General features: G+C 37.6%; 1 protein-coding gene across 1 annotated transcript in view; it reads right to left on the bottom strand.

Annotated features, from left to right (window-relative positions):
- The window catches only part of LOC104357743 (vitellogenin-1), a 42,972-nt gene that overhangs the window by 14,539 nt on the left and 11,638 nt on the right, over positions 1 to 16,795 (bottom strand). The window contains exons 11-21 of the mRNA XM_033000618.2: positions 15,475 to 15,693; positions 13,155 to 13,372; positions 12,972 to 13,069; positions 8,711 to 8,835; positions 8,523 to 8,624; positions 8,317 to 8,436; positions 7,867 to 8,056; positions 7,685 to 7,778; positions 7,387 to 7,572; positions 2,223 to 2,364; positions 437 to 653 (exon numbers count right to left, since the gene is read on the bottom strand). Coding sequence (XP_032856509.2) covers positions 437 to 653; positions 2,223 to 2,364; positions 7,387 to 7,572; positions 7,685 to 7,778; positions 7,867 to 8,056; positions 8,317 to 8,436; positions 8,523 to 8,624; positions 8,711 to 8,835; positions 12,972 to 13,069; positions 13,155 to 13,372; positions 15,475 to 15,693 — 1,711 coding nt within the window. The remainder of the gene's footprint in view (positions 1 to 436; positions 654 to 2,222; positions 2,365 to 7,386; positions 7,573 to 7,684; positions 7,779 to 7,866; positions 8,057 to 8,316; positions 8,437 to 8,522; positions 8,625 to 8,710; positions 8,836 to 12,971; positions 13,070 to 13,154; positions 13,373 to 15,474; positions 15,694 to 16,795) is intronic.

Raw genomic sequence — 16,795 nt, 5'->3', positions numbered from 1 at the left:
GGAATAGGTCCTGGCAGGGTTAATCCATAATTCTCTTTAAGAGTCTGGGTTTTTAGAGTGTAGCTACAGGACACTGCATCAGATCTGTTGTCCACATCCAATTGCTCTGTGCTCGCATCCCAAATCCAATGATTCAGGATGCATCAGACACACTCTGCAGGCACAGATCAGTCAGCTCTGCTTGATGCTGGGCAGGCTGAGAGGCATTGCTGGGAGAGCTGGGAAATTGCTGCTCAGACAAGTGAGAGAGAATTGGATTCCTGCTACAAGCATAGTCTGTTGCTAATACTGGCAGGGCTGGTAGGTCTAATGGTAGTTTTAGTGGTACTTGAGATACAAAAGATATGTATGTACATGTACAAGCATGTATGTGTATATACATACACCCTTACCCACCCATCCATTACTTTCTTTTTTTGTACACAGTTGTATTTACCTGGTTTGAAGCTCATTTTAAAGGTGTGCTCTCCAACTAGGTAATAGAGAGGCACGTTTTTGATAAATGCTGCTTGTACGCTTTTCCTCTCAATGCACACTTGAATCCCAAATGTACTTGCATTGGAGCACATGGACTGAATAAATGGCTCTTTTTGGGAAGAAGAGTGTCCAAAGTAAAAGGGTTTTCCTGATGAAACATCTGCAGACTGTCTGTCCTATTAGATAATACACATGTCAAATTATACTGGACAACAGTAAGAGGAATACTTGCATGTTATGAGTCCTGCTTCAGTAAATAGTTACATGTATTCTTCAGGAGCAATTAACCAGTTTATTTGAGATAGCAAGGCTGTGACATAGGACAACTCGTTTTTTAACTGGACAAAATTATCAACTGAGTGGTTTGACTAGACTATTAGTGTAAAAAGAGCTTCAGGCTAGAAGAAGGGAAAATTATATTACAAATTAATTCTAAATATTTAATTTTGTTTTCCTGGAGTAGTAGACAGTGTTAACAAGTTCTTCATAAATCTAAATGTGCTCTAGACTGACTGGAGTTCTTTCCTTTGATTTTTGATGGGGTCAAACAACAGAACCTTCACCTATGTCCATGAAAATTCTGTCTCAGTTGAGGTCTGATATGAATGTGAGCCTGTATCAACTAGATGGTCAAAGCATATCAGATATTAGAAATTTCCACTCAAAACTGTATAATTTACATGTGATAAGCAATGCTTGCAGAAGGACAAATTAAGATTAATTAAAATTAGAATAAAATCCATGAAATGAAAACTACGATTTCCTGAAGCAGTGAAGCAAATAGCTAAAGACATAATCATAAGCTTTCAATTTCACATATAATACAGGTTTGCAATTAATTTTTTACTCAGTTTATCCTGTCTCATAAGATTCCAAACTAGTATGAATCCTCTCGAAAAACTGGAATTTTAATGCTTTCTTTCGAAAGGAAATTCTAAAGATAGTGGGAAATGTTCCAGTTAGTGTCATTTTTCAGTTGCTGTTCATTTAAGAATAAACATGGAGTGTAGAGTTTTCAGGAATGGCAGCACAGAGGCACAAAGCAGCAGAACTTTTCTTGTTCTGGGATACTCTCACTGACAGTATATTTGCCTATTGACTTCTACATAGGGAAGTGCTGTACTCATCCTCTGTTTGACTCTTATTTTATCTGAAAACCCTTCAGAGTTGCAGGACAACAATGAAATCAGAACAGGACAGTGTATTCCTTACCTCTGTCACTCTTTCATTGAATGACTTGTCATGGTGATGCCTTCACAATGCTGCCCATCATAGAAAGCCTGTACTGTCTTTTACAGAAAAATGTAGCTCAGGGCGTCATTTGACTTGACACACAAACTGCCATCCATCCTTGAATCATGATGCTTATAAGCATTAAATTTGGCTCTACAAGCTGAGCAACGGAGCATGTCGTGGAATATTTGTGGCTGCCCCAGGAATGTGATGCTTGCATAATGGTTGCAAAATATTTTAAAGATTGTGGGCCTATCCTGTAGATGGCAGTGTAAAATTAATTACCAAAGATGCTTTTGCTTTTGAAAAAGTGTTGCAAGTCTGATGTATTACACTCCAGATTTTAAAATACTGTTACTATAGGGCTATTTGTGCTATTAGATTGAACCTGACTTATTTTGAGCTAAGCAGTATTGGTCAGAGATGAATTGTACATTTTCATATGGAGAAAAGAAATGGTCTCCCACTGATTAAAAGCCCAAAGAAGAATAGTCAGATACTACATCATTTACCCTGTTATCAGTCTCTCCTGATGTAGACTCTGAATTGAAGGACATCTTCATTATGTCAGGCACTGCTTCAGGTAGAAGAACTGGAATCATCTTACTAGCAGTCAGATCCCCAATATTTCGTGTAACAGCAAATGTCTTGGACCTGCAGAATAAACATTAGAGGAAATCTGTATTGATAAAGCACTGCTGAAGAAAAGACCTGAATAATGCCTTGTAACACATACTCAGCAACAAGTATTATACCTTGCAAACTGCTTTAAGATATTTACAGCATCTTTCCTGTTAGTTGTATTTTCAAGGACTGCTAAGAGTGAATAAAGACATGGACGAATCACAGGGGCAGATAGCTCAGTTGGGCTCTTAGAATCACATGTACAGGTTCCAAGTATTGCAGTTGATGGGATCTCCATATTCCTAACACCTTGAAGAACAGCCCACTTACTTTGAAGCCTGGGTGTGGAATACATTATTAAATTTTTGAGTCTCTTATTTTGATCTTGGACTTCTAAATTTTTTAACTCATCAACTGTGTATACACTGCTAAACTTTATTCTCATTTCCTTTGACATTATATTTGGGAAAATACTGCCATAACTAGGGACTGGTGGCTGCTGAATGATGTTTCCTGTGCAACTTTTGTTAAAACAGAATTAAAAGAAAGGGGCCTGAAATCATCAAAGTAAGGGTCTCCAGCTCGATCTAAATACACTAGTACTCATGGCTTGTCAAGACATCATAGAGAGGTGTGTAGGAAAGCTTAGAACCTATTTACATAAATGTGTTCAGTACATTGTTTCCAGTGTTATGGACTCTAAGAGTATTAGTCAGGATCCAGGATGAGCAACATAAGGTGCAGCATGAGACTGAGACTCACAACTAAATATTCTGACTGCCCCCTGGCTCCATACACCATGTTCTTCATGGAAGTTGTTACAGTGTTGTGATAAGTGTGAGTTTTGTTTTGGGTCAGAGAAATAACTTGAATGCTGAAAACTTTTGAGAGATGAAAACGTATTTCCCTCAGCTAGTGACATTGTGATAACTCTTCCTTAGCTATTTATCTGTGCTAACATCCAGCTCAAAATTCCCCATGTGCTGTTTCTCAAGTACGAAGTTGATCTGCTTGTCCTGGGGCTTTTGTGGTCTACCAATGGAGGTGGCCTTTGTGACAGTGAATGGAAAGATGGTCTACAAAATGGTCTCTATTTTAATACGGTCCACACTGTACTAGCCTGAGCAATTCCAATCTAACCTATTTGAGAGATGAATTTGTATTCATTTGATAGCCCTCTCTTCCTCTTGAAGGCTCCTACCGTGCTGCGTGCACTGTAAAGCACACAATTGCTCTTCATGTGGAACACCTCAATAAAACGTGTGTCACCTGTGGGCTTTGTTTTCTTTTCCATCTCTCTATATTTTAGATAAGGACATGACAGCAATGCTCCACGCTGGGTGATAGGAGAACCTTGAAGAATGGAATCTGAAATAAAATATTCTCCTTAACAAGCTGAGGGGATAAAAGAAAATACAAATCAACTTGCATTTCAGATGGCTCATCTGGGTAAAGGGACAAAAAGGGAAATGGCTTTTATTTTAATCCCATTCAATAATTCAAATGACCACTGAACTGCAGGTTGGGTCTCCAAGCAGAAAGCCCTGGGGTTTCTTTTCCAATTTTTTTTTTTTAGTATTTTTTATGCCAATAGTCTACTCCTGCCACCTAATGAAAGTGGAAGATCGATTCCTCCCTGTTGAGCACAGAGAGCCAACAAATGTAGCTGCATCACAGGTGACACATGTCAATGTCTGCAGAATCACACAGAACAGTAAAAATAGGCTACAAGAGCCAGCTCTGGTGCTTTAACAAGAAAAACAGTCACAAAGAAGGCCTAAAGCTATGGTATGAAAGAATCTGTTCTCTCTGATCCCACACAAGGGAGAAAAAATAAAAAGGAGATTTTCCAATATGTATTAGTGTATTTTTTTGGATGAGAGAAGAAGCTGTGCTATAGTATAAGCCAAATTCACTGCAGGGGTAAGGGACAAGTAATTCAGCTGTGTTGGCCCCACTGATGTTTCAATGAGCGTGGCCTTACATACCTCCCTAACATGGGGATAGAAGAGCTCAACGTCTGTTTAAAACAAAAAAATAAATGAAAAACTATTTTCGCAGGTTTTAAAGCACAGCATGACATCGTATCTAAATAAATGAGAAGCAAGAGACAATCCTCCAACCAGATCTTTAGCTCTCTTTCTGCTGCAGTGAAATGAAAATTTCTGCCTTTCCTACGTATCATCCTTCTGACCTCAGTGCAAAGGTGTTATAAAAACAGAGACTTGGAGCGCCAGTCATTTCCATTCTCTGTCCCCAAACACACTGTGCTGCCTCGCGAGCTCAGCATACGCTAGCTCTTCTGCATTTTCTGCTACACATGCTGTATATGTCTTGTACATAGCGTTGTAATTTTCATAATTCATCTTTTAAATAAGATGCCCATGTGAAGCAATTTCTGCTATCCTACAGTTAGAACAAGAAAAAAAGCCCTATGATACAGGCTCTATTCAAGATTATGTATATCCTTCAGTAGCCTGTCATTATGAATATATGATATATTTGCAAAGTGCATTCTCTGGCAGCTCTCCATATGTATACTTTAATCACAGGGCTCTAATTTTCCCTGAAATTTATTTGATTTTTACTTCTTCTTGTAAATTTTGCTTAAAAGTATGTTTAAGTAGCCATCTGTAGTATACTAAATAATTATATTAAAAGACCCTTAAAAATAACTATTATTTAAATTAAATTTAACTTCGATAAGATTGAATTGAAACACATGCCATATATTCTCTCCATGGTATGATTAATTATTTTGCTCTGACTTTTGCTATAGAGAAAGTCAAGTCCATAATGTGTGGATTTGTCTTGGGAATGCAATCTCTCTATCACTGAAGTTTTCATTATTTTTTTCTTTAGAGTCTGCGATTGCTCACCTGAGTTCTTCTTCGGCTCCTGAAAATTTATATAAATCCCACAGCTTTGACAGGTTATAACCTGTATGGTGTGTAGGATATAACTGAACTTAATGCTGTTGAAGACTGACTGCATCTGGATGTGAGAGATGAAGGGGGAAATAATATCTCATCCTGACTTTAATGACATGGTACTATAGAAGGTAACCTACCGACCATTAAGACAAAGTACCCAATACTAAAATATTTTGAACAGAGCTCACAAACAAATGAAAGAGCAATAGCTTTCTAGAACCATTTTCTTAAATGGGTATTTTAAAGCTAACAAGGGAAGATGTCAGAATATCTCTTAAATATTGAATTTAATAGGTTCTTTAGTCTTTGGTGGATCTATGCAAAAGGAAGAGGAAGTCTATGTTAAACTAAAATTTTTGACTCATTCTCTATAGAATATATATGTGCCCTTTCTCTCTCTGTCATGACTCCTTGTTTCTCCTCATACTTTTAAGATTTTACTTTACTTGGTCTTTGACATCCTCAGTGATGTGGTTCAGTGTTACTTTCTCTAGTTGTTGCTTTGCCTTCACTTATACTTGTTGTTTCATTGCTCTGTGTGGTTTCCACTGACCATTTGTTTTGTAACAGTGAATGGGAATGCTTTTTGGAGAAAAATTGATGGTACTAAAAGTTAGCTAGTAAGTATTAGCTTTCTCATATACTTGGCATTACAGAGCTATTTCCAAATGACTACTTCACTTTATAAATGATAATGCTGCAGGATCTAGGGCAGGGCTTGGGCTGGAACTCATGGACTCCTCTACTGTCATCCCTCGTGTCTGATACTGACTTGCTTTATGCCTTCTGGCAATGCATTTAACACTTTTTGTGTCTGATGTGATTTCCTCTTAAGTCAAAGGATTCAAAGTATTTTTAATTTTGCTTTGCAGGATGGACACTTCTGCTAACATTTGTAGCTCTGCTTGAGGCTCTAAACTCCATATCAGTGTTCAATATTTTCATTGCAGTTGAGCATCCTTATTGAGTTCATTAATATCCATCTCACCTTATCCAACAGTGAGAGCCGGTTCCTGCTATCCCTGATGACCTTGGGAGCAGACTGTCCTGGTCTTCCCAAGAAACTGAACAAAACTTTTGGGCTGTGGTACCCCAGCAGTTTACATGCAGCTAACTTTAGCTCTATGAACTGCCAAAACACTCCTTCCTCTGCACGAAGCAGCTGACTACGATGACATCTGATGGAATGGAGTAATCATCTTACAGAGAAAGATGTGATGGCAAATGCCTACTAGGATCATCTGTGACCATTGAAGGGCAAGAGAGAATAATGATTAGTCTAACTGGTGGCTAAACTGAGAAGACCTGCAGAGCTTCTCTGGGCCAGCAGCCATGAATGCTAATTGCAGCTGGATCAGGCAACTGAGCTCTTTTGTTATGGCTGTATTCCTAGAGCAGAAACTTGTTAACATTTCTACGGATTGTATAATAGATGATTTTTGTTGTCATTGATGCTTTTTCCTTTGTGATGAATTTTTGGCTTGTCTTTCTCAGTATTTTTTTTCATGTGTGTGTATGAAGGATTTCTAAGCTTTGGTCTGCTGCTTTGATTCCTTGGACATACTCTTTCTGTTTCCTCCCTCTCTTTGTGCTTGTATTTCCATCTGTTTTCATTTGTTTGGCATCTGGCTACAGCAGTTTTCCAGAGTGTATTGTAATTGCATACACTGATAATAAATCAAGTAGACCTAACAGGTAAGAAAACCAAACGGCAGCCACAGAGAAACAAGCTAAAAACACAAGAAACATCAAATCTTCTATGCTTCAAGGCATCAAATGTAAATATATATGGGTTATCTGTTATAACTGATAGGATTCAGCCGGTTTATATCTTACCTAGTGTCTCCTACATATGTATGTATTGGGATAGAAATTTTGTGCCATTTGTGTTTCAAATAGCTTATAGGTCTCAATAACTGAGAAATGGTCCTAAAAATTTTCAATTGAAGACCATGCATATTTTCAAGCAAAGCTTTAGTACATGTCACTTCATTTAAAATAAACTACACCAATCATTGCCAGTTACTCAAGCTGTCAGTCAAAAAGAAGATCTCTAAACAAATTTCTGTTTGGAAAGACTGCATTGGTACATAGAAAGATAATAAGTGCTATGTCTTACCTTACAGTAATTATGTTAGTCTCATCTTTACATGGTGGAATTTCAATTTTGATATTTTTTTCCTTCATATAGACAGTGGCAACAACATTCACAGGTACATGAGCATCCATTTTGGTGTGTGCTTCTAGCCCTGCCTGAATTATGTGTGTATTGATCCCCATTACAAAGGTCATCTCCTTAGCCATGCTGAAAAGGTAGAATGAGGGTGAAATTATGTTCAGATAGCAAACAGCTGTTTAATTTTTATGGCCTCTGTCACTTGGAAATATCACTCTTTTATTTTATATTAAATATTTACCTCAGACTCATTTTGGATCGCACCCTAATGTTGGCATTTAATAACTCAGGCAATCTGAAATCAGACTTCGGAGAAGGTGTAATCTGTGCTTGAACTATTACAAAGAAAGCAAAAAAAGTGTTAAAGATCCCCCACAATCCTGACAAGCATGTTTATATTGTTCAAGTCTTGAAATACATTACCATTTCCTGCCACTTTTGTGATAGAAGAGTAATAGAAGCTGGTCTCTGTCGGGAACCCAGTGCAAGTGGGCACGATATGACGAATCTCAGAGGACAGTAAAGCCTTGGTCCATTGCCTTCCTACACCACTTTGAAGGCTACTGATTATTCTTCTTATTGAATGGATTTTTTCGTCAGGTCCAAACCATGCCTGCAATTGCAGTTCAACTTGTCTAAATAAGCAGAACTTGAATATCATGATCCATGTCATAAACTATGCCTCAGGGAAAAGTCTGCCAGCAATGATTATAGCTAATCCTGATCAAAGCTTGACCTTATTTGCCTTGATTAATACTAAAGACAAAAAACCCTCCTGAAATAAAAAGTTAAAAAAAAAAGGGAGAGAATGTGTGAAAGAAACAGTATTTTAAAGCTTTTGATACTTGGGTGGTGGTGTTTTCAAAATCATACCTGCAATGCATTTTGGATGGCATTTTTATCAAGTCCACCAAAGAACAACTCTTGGCCAAACATCTTGAAGTAGCCTGATGCAAAAGGTTTGTCACTGGAGAATGCCTTCCAGTCAGAGAGCTGCATGAGAAGAGGAAGAAAGTCTGATTCTTCGTAACATTTGGGGAAGAAATAGCTTAGAGATTTTCTTTTCCCTGAGAATTTACTGTTTTCAGGATTTCCTTGAAGTCATAGTCAGTCTTCCAGTCCTCGTCAGGAGCGTAACCTTTAGCAAACATCTCCTGCAGTCCTTCAACCATTATTCCCACCTGTGTGAAGAAGTAAAGTGTAAATGACAATTGTATGATGATTGTAAGAAGGGAGGAGAGGGGAAACTGCAGGTAGACCCAATTACCTCCAAGGGATCAGCCACTTTTCCAAGGAAATGTGTCCGCAGCTGGGACATTGCTATCGCTGGAATTAAGCCGCCTGCATTATTCAATACCAAATATTTAGCTGCCAGTCCACTCATAAGGAACTCTGAAGAGAAATAGGCAATAAAGCAAGGCACAGTTAGTTTTTAAAGCCACAGTATGCAGATTGTATCAATTTACTAATTGCATAATTCAACTGATATAGCACGATATGAGAAAGACCAGAAAACGCAGTTATAAAACTGATGTTATAAAAGTCATAAACAGAATATTTTGCATTTTTGAACAATTAATGGGCAAAATTACAAGCTCCCTGATCATTACATGTTTGTTATGCTATTTTTTCAATTGCTTCTGCTATATCATTTACATCCGGTCAAATTCTGTAACTTCAGCATATTAAGTGCTTTTATGAGATATCATTTAGGGAAACTTGACAAAGGGGATCAGAAATGAAAACAGATTTTCCATCCTTTGTTAATAGCTTAGGGAAAGTGATATAGATGTCCTATAAGGACAGATGGTGAGGTGTAGATCTGTCTCTCAAATGACTCAGAGGCAATTTAATCTATCTAGTGCCAAATGCTGTAACTCCTTACATGAAATGCACTAATTGTTAAGTAAATGTTAACTACTCAGTGAACTTCAAGCAAGAATGATTTGTGTCTATTTATTTTCTATATTTTAAATTTATCATCTATAGTGTCCATAGATACAGATAATCAGTGCAGATCAGAATCATGCATTCTTCCTGACCTTGGCACAGGTCTATACAGTCCTGTTGTCTGAGTTAAAGTAATCCCAAGTGTTTTCTAAATTTCCTTAGGTTTCAAGAGGAAGAAGGCCAACATGATATGTAGTCATCCCTGTCGTGTTTCCTTTCTTCCAGCCCTCCTCTGTCTTATCTTCCTACACTAGTTGGAGGACAGGGAAGTATTTCAGGACTCCATATATTAAATTTTTGCTATCCTCATGTTAGATGTAGGCACCATATACTGATTAAATCCCTGCACCACCAGAGATCAGCTTTGGAAATCCAGTACAGCCCTGGAAGATCCAGAACAATAATTTTAGTGTCTGTACAGAAATAATTGATAAATTGTAGGAAATATATTTTCAAACATTATGAGAGGGAGTCTTTGACCTCTTTTCAGAAAAGAAGTGCCTAAATTCTCATAAATTATTTAGCCAAAAATTAAAGAAAATATTATTGCTTGGCTCACAAATGTGGGGTGTTATGAATTCTCATGCCCATATTACTTCTCTAGTGCCACTCTCTGTGTTTTGAATACCATCTCACTTGTGAGACAACACCTGACAATTCTCTTCTGAATCTGTGCATGCAGACAGGGATCTGGATGGTCCTTTATCCTTGTTTACTCCTCATGCTAAGTTGTTCTGTATCAGATTGTTGGGACTAATTTTGATTTCTAATTTCTCAGGACAGATTCCAACTTTCCATGTATTTGAGAGACAGTCTGTTGGAAAAACAATTCAGTTATTCTACTAAGTCCATATGAACTGGCATTTCACTACATTACCTTCACTGTTTTGCTGTATGAAGCTCCTGTGGTACTCAAAGTGCTAGCCACTATCTACCTACAACATACATGGTTCAGTAGCAGCCCCTACAATCAAAATACAGGTATTTATGCAATCCCATTGGCGGCAGAGAAATCAGTGGAGAACCTTCAGCAGATAGCAAGGAAAGATGACAAAAGATCACATTTTAATGCCGATCTTATAGAAAATAAAAAGCAAGGTGAGGCTGCACTGGGGCATTACTAATAAGCTGCCCAAAGACTTGGAAATGTGAAGACTAGTTTTCTTCTGAGTGAGTTTAGCCAGAATGTATGTGTTACATGAACTGGACAGTTGAATGAGGCATGGTACTTCTAGTGAATTTGTTAAGGCTCTTTTTTGGTGTTCTAACTCACAAAACCTGTTAGTTAAAAAACCCCATGGTACTTATTGATACTTAATAAGCATTGCTCATAAATGATTAAGTGATTATACAGAATTCATTGACTTGAAGAGAGCAGCGATATTTTCCATACCTCAGGCATTACACAGTATTAATGCTCTAAGAAAATATTTACCAGTGGAAAATTCTACTGACACAGTCAGATGATGCACTGTAGCCACTTCACTGTGAGAGTGTGATAGCACCTGCATGTATCTGACTAAATGTCTTGCCCCAAGGAAGAGGGTAATGAAAAATTGGTGATCAAAGAAAGCAGTCTTTGGTAACTATGAACATTAGTACGCATATTTAATTATATGAATCTGTGCATATTGAGAATCCTCACACTGAGCAGAACCTGGGTCATACCTTTGATTTCAGTAGCAGTGTGTAGAGCCATGTGTGACAGGTTCCAGATTAGAGATAGATTCAGCTGACATTATTGCCTGCCATTAAAAATTCAGCATCTAGCACCACAAAGATCTGTGATGCTGAGGGCACATTTTTGTTTTTAGCAAGGAAATAGGTACTGCATTACAGTTGTCACTATGGTAATTCCTCCAGAATGGACTCACTAAAACACATTTCACCTGTGGCTAGTGGTGACAAATCAAATCAGAAAGCTGGAGGATGGATCATCCTCCCACGCCAGTCTAATAGCGGATTAACTTAATTTAGCTGAGTTACCCAAGTCTAAGGTTAACATCTGTGAGAAAAGGATCTTGATTCCTTATTCTTCAGGATGAGAGGTTTAAATATTACATATGCATTGTAGCCAGATTTCTGACAGTGGTATTCACCAAGTAACAGGAATTCACTGATGTGCTGCATTTCCAGGATACAACCAGAATGAAGCAATCCATTTCACATAGCCCTCTGCCAGCTACCCTCATGTGTACTACACCCTTCTTTCTCATTGTGAGAAAATTCAGATACCTTCATTTTAAAAGCAAAAATAAGAGGAGAAAATGAGTACCTAAAACTAGAAACACATATCTGTATATTAATGGAAAATGCATCTCTCCCTGAATGCATTTTAAATGCTACAAACGTTCACACAGCCCATATTAGTGACTTTATTTCTTTGGGCACTCTCTGTCTCCATCTCTGAAGCAGCAAGCATGTGTGTCATATATTACTGTGGTTTTGTGGTATATATTACATTTATTTTTATTATAGAGCAGAATAAATGGTCATGTAAAAAACATGAAACAGGGGCAGGGCAAAAATAACATCTACAAAAGTCGTTCAGACCACTCCAGCACTCCAAATAGAAGGCAAAAGTACTTGTACACTTAGCACTGTGGATTTCAGATGTTTCAGAATCTCTTTTTCTATTGATTACTTTGAAAAGAAACTTTACATGTACCAGTGAATATCAAAAATGCTAAAAACATCCAAGTCCTCCTAGATAAACAGCATGTGTAAGGAGACTGTAGATATAATCTCCCTAGTCTGCCAGTTACATATGCCAAATCATAGAGGTTGCCATGGCCATTTACATAGGGGAGTTGCTTGAAAAATATCTACTGAGAAAAATAATATACATGGAAAATAGAAATAGCAATAATTTCACCCAGCGAGACCTGTTTTCTCATCTGGTCCTCCCTGCTCTGACTACATTTTTATGTACGACTCCCATTGATGTAACTGGCTATCCTTCACATCCCATGCATGGATCTGCTCATTCCAGTAAAGATTCCTGGTAAGAAGGTACAAAAAAATCTTTAGACAATAAGCCTTAGTTAGCTGCTTATGGGTGCAATGAATTGTCACATCTGAAAGTTTTCACAGTTTGCTGTTTTACTGGGTACTACTGTCAGGGTGAAGAGTATTTAGCATCACATTTGAATTCAGCAAGAGTTGTAGGTGTTCAGAACTGGTAGAAATTAATCCACTTCAGCAGTAATTTAGGTCCCTTCTGTTTGTTTGGTGCTGAACAATGGTATGAAATTGTTAAGCACCACTGAGACTATGGTATTTGATACAGGAGCATGTTCCTCACTGGCTAATGAAAATGGAGGGTTAGAGCCCCACAAGCCCTCTGGTAATTTCATGCTGGCAGTGTACAATGCAAAACACACAGGGACTTAAACACTTTCCAAAAAGGAGAGCCTGAGATTTTTCTTTTTTTTTTTTTTTTTTCATTGAACATAGGAGAATATGGAGGAACAATATGAAGCTAACCAGCTGGCTAGCAGAATTGGGTTCTCATACTGTATGATTTTTTTCACACGTTGGTCTGTATATATTTCTCTATAAAATCTTCTGAATCTTACCTTTAAACATACTGAAGCGGAAAACCTTGCTGAACAGATATCCAGATCTGTCAAATTTTGGACTTAATACTCTGATAGCCATTCTGCAGGCAGAAGCCCTGAAAAAATTTGGTGAGCACATTAACACCCTAATTAGTTTGCAACAAGTTTTTTATCTAGGGAAGGGATTCAGATTTTCCTTACATCACTTGAAGATCCGGAGCTGTGCTTCTACCCAGGGCCCTCAGGTAAGAGTAGATGAAACTTGCCACTTGCAAACTAGGTTCCTTCAGCACAGCATCAGCTAGTGTTGTCACTATTGGAAGACCTGGCTTGGTTTCAAGCAAAACCACTGCAGCTAACATTCGGACCCGAGGATGAATTTTGTGATTCAGGAAGATCTCAAGGGTAATAGCCTGGACCTGAAAATAATAGATACACTCAACTTTAAAGTATGTTTGAGCATTTTGTTAATAACCATTAATCACTGGTGAATGATCTCTTTTTTGCTAATACAGTAAAAAATTGTATTATTTAATTATTATGGCAACAGTGTTCCTGGTTTCATAGTCTGAGGACTGGAAGGGGCATTATCGCAATGTAGTCTGACTTCCTACACAGTCAAATCCAAGGAACTTCACTGGATAACTTCTACATCAAGTTTATTATCACTTTTTAAGCTACAGCAAAATATATCTGTAACATAACTGCTCTAGATAAAAGAGATTGCATGGATGCTCTACATACCTGAGAAGTGGTTTCAGTGATCACTTATCCCTACTCATAAGTATGCTTTATTTCTAATCATTTGATCTCCTGGGACCCTTTCTGCTAAATAATAGAATAAAAATGAAATGAGTAAAATCCAGTTTACTACCAGAAATCTCTATGCCATATAGGCACCTTAAAACCAGAAGTTTATGCAAAAAATGTAATTTCCACAGTACTACTTGTGACCAATGTGTTTGACCTCAGCCATATTCAGCATCAAGACTAATTTTGCACTGGAACCTTTTCGGTTTTCATGAGCTGAACTGAAGCTTTTGACCTCCAACTTCAAAATGGAGGTAGATGGTGTAACACCACTCAGGCAGCCCCTCTGCACAGTCCTGTCCTGCCTGGGACAGTGCACATCCATGCTCTCTAATGAAAAAACTCACCCAGAAAACGTCAACAAACTTTGGAGACACTCTGATTGGTTTTATTAATTTGAGTATGTTGATTGTCAAATACCAACCTAAAAGTGGTGAAAAGGATGCAGTAACCTCTTTCTGAATGTAATTATATTTTCAAATTAAACAATAAAAAAGACAGGCCATGTATTAAATCTGTTTAATGCAAATATGGGTGTGTAGCTATCTGCAAGCCAGGCATTAAACCGGTTTTTGAACTATGAAAAATCCAGTTACAGTCATTAAAGTGCTCCAGATCAATTTTCTTCAAAGAAAATGCATAGAAAATGGAACTAAACAGTGGTCTGGGTCACAAGTGGAAAGTCAGGCCAAAGGGCAATCACAGACACAGTATTGTTTTCAAACACCAAATTAGCTTTTTTTTCTTCACCAGCAAATACCTTAACTCCTACCCTTGCTATTCTCTCCTCCTGCCCTGCATTTCCCCATCTAGATCCTGCACTCTAGTAAATTGTTTCTTCATTCTTTTGCTTAAAAGCATATCCGGGCACACTATTGTCTATGGATCAATATGTGCACTCAGACTGGGAATCATATTAAAAAAATGAGTATAATAGAAAAACTGATACAGATTAGTAGTAGAATAGTTAATGAAGGCTTTTATTTTACTTTTGTATTAATAGATTTATATAAAATAAAAGATTTCAATATCAGGGAAAAAATCTTGAAAATGCAACGTTTCCTTTTAGAAGCAGATTGCTTTAAGGTGAAAATGATTGTAAAGTGATGTCTGTGGTGGATAAGAGCATGCCTGTGTAACCATTGTATGTGATATCTAATCGTTATCTAATTCAGGGACAAAAGTCACATTTAGTAAATGTTCTGTTTATGACTTAAACCCACAAAATGTCTGTAAATTTGTAATTAGGATGCAAACCTCTAGTATCTATTTACAATAAAATCTGGTCTTGAATTACAATTAGATGTGACACTCAGTATTAAATGACAATTCTTTGTAAACCTTGTTTTGTGGTTCTCTCACATACCAAAGTTGAAGTAACACTAAACACATTTTGGTCAATAACTTAGCCTTCTCTCTAATGTTCTTGGAAAATAAATGATTGCAATGGAAATACTGATTTGTCTTCAATCATGGGTCATGAATATATCCTTTTAACGGGATATTTGTTGCTGTCTGAAACACTAGCAGTTAATGTCAAAAGGGATAAGACATGCTAACTAAGGAATGGTTAAGTATTAAAAAAAACCCCACCATATATTACAGCTATATTTGAAAGAAAAATGTTTGCTTTCCCCTCACTGCCCATCATCAGTTAGCAGTCTTGTGTTGGGTTATCATAAGTGCAAAGGAGGCAGCTTTGTTTCCTTACCATTTTTGGGTCTTTCATGCCTATGTTTTTCAGGGCCATCACAGCAGTCGCATGGACCTTGAGTGGCAAATCTGAGGCACCAGCTGCATATCCTGGCAAAAATTTCTTGATGTGCTTGATGCTGGCTGGATGTCCTACATTCCCAAGGGCTTTCAAAGCCAGGAAAATTTCTTCTGTATTAGACTTGCTCAATGCCTCTCCTGCAAAGCCATGAAGTAGCTGAAAAAAGAAAACAAATCTTCTGTTGAGTTCAATTCCAGCTCTTATCTATATCCCATCCCCCAGCCTATTCTGAGGTTTGACTTTGATAATTTCAGTTTGTTCAATTCACTTATTTTAAATATTTTCAAATTCTTTTTGTCCTCATGAATAGGACATTTTATTCATAGAACAAGCATAGCCAAGAAAGCTGCAATGAAAAGCTTCCTCATCACTATGCCTTACAGCTATCAAGTAAGATTTTTAAAGTAAAAAAATAATGGCTAGCAGCTAGTTCCCACTGCCTTTCAGGGTGAGTTGGGAACCTGCAATAGTGCTGTTTGAATATCTCTGTCTCATGGTTGAAGACAGGTGCAAAAATGCAGATACAGTTAAATTCTTCAGACCCTTAAATAAGATTCCTGAAGATGTGGTTAGTGGTGGTGCTCTTCAGCTATGACAGCCACTTTTTAGTGTGGATTAATAGCTCGAAAAGTGATCATCAGGTCATTTTACAGCCTTCATCATAAGCGACTGGACAACACTTACATTCACATGGCAAGATTAGAGTAGTTGTCTGAAGGCTGAATGTGAGAAAAGAACTAAATCATAAAAGATAACTGTTTTCAATGCTAACCAATGGCTCTAAAAAAGAAACTGAGATGTCATAGAATGATATCAATACAGTTCCTGTGCGTTAAAATATCACCTTTGAGATCCATCGATGGTGCAGAAAGAGTCCATTTGATATTACTAATCAAATGTATGGACATTTGAAATGCACTGAATAAGCCTATACAATCACTTGTTTTGGGAAAGAATTTCCATTCCCTGGCACTGGTCTTAAAAACTGGATTTAATTAACCCAAGACAATTGGTGGCAATCGTAACACAAGAGATGCATGTAGGAATGTGGGCCATGCTTGTGTACTACAGGAAAAGAAATCATGGCAGGCACACAGTGTATTGGGAACATCCTGCTCTTACCAGGGATGGTGGACTGACCAGTGTTGAAGACTGAAAACACCTATTTCTCTTTTCCCCTCTATCACTGGCTGAGTGACTGACCTCTGTAAACCATGACATTCATCTCTACAGTCAGCAAATGCTATTTACTGCCTAT

The sequence above is a fragment of the Tyto alba genome, unplaced genomic scaffold, assembly GCF_018691265.1.
Source record: "Tyto alba isolate M040663 unplaced genomic scaffold, T.alba_DEE_v4.0 Super-Scaffold_1000006, whole genome shotgun sequence".
Lineage (NCBI taxonomy): Eukaryota > Metazoa > Chordata > Aves > Strigiformes > Tytonidae > Tyto > Tyto alba.
Note: the sequence above shows the minus strand (reverse complement) of the source record. Positions and strands in the feature narration are given on the sequence as shown.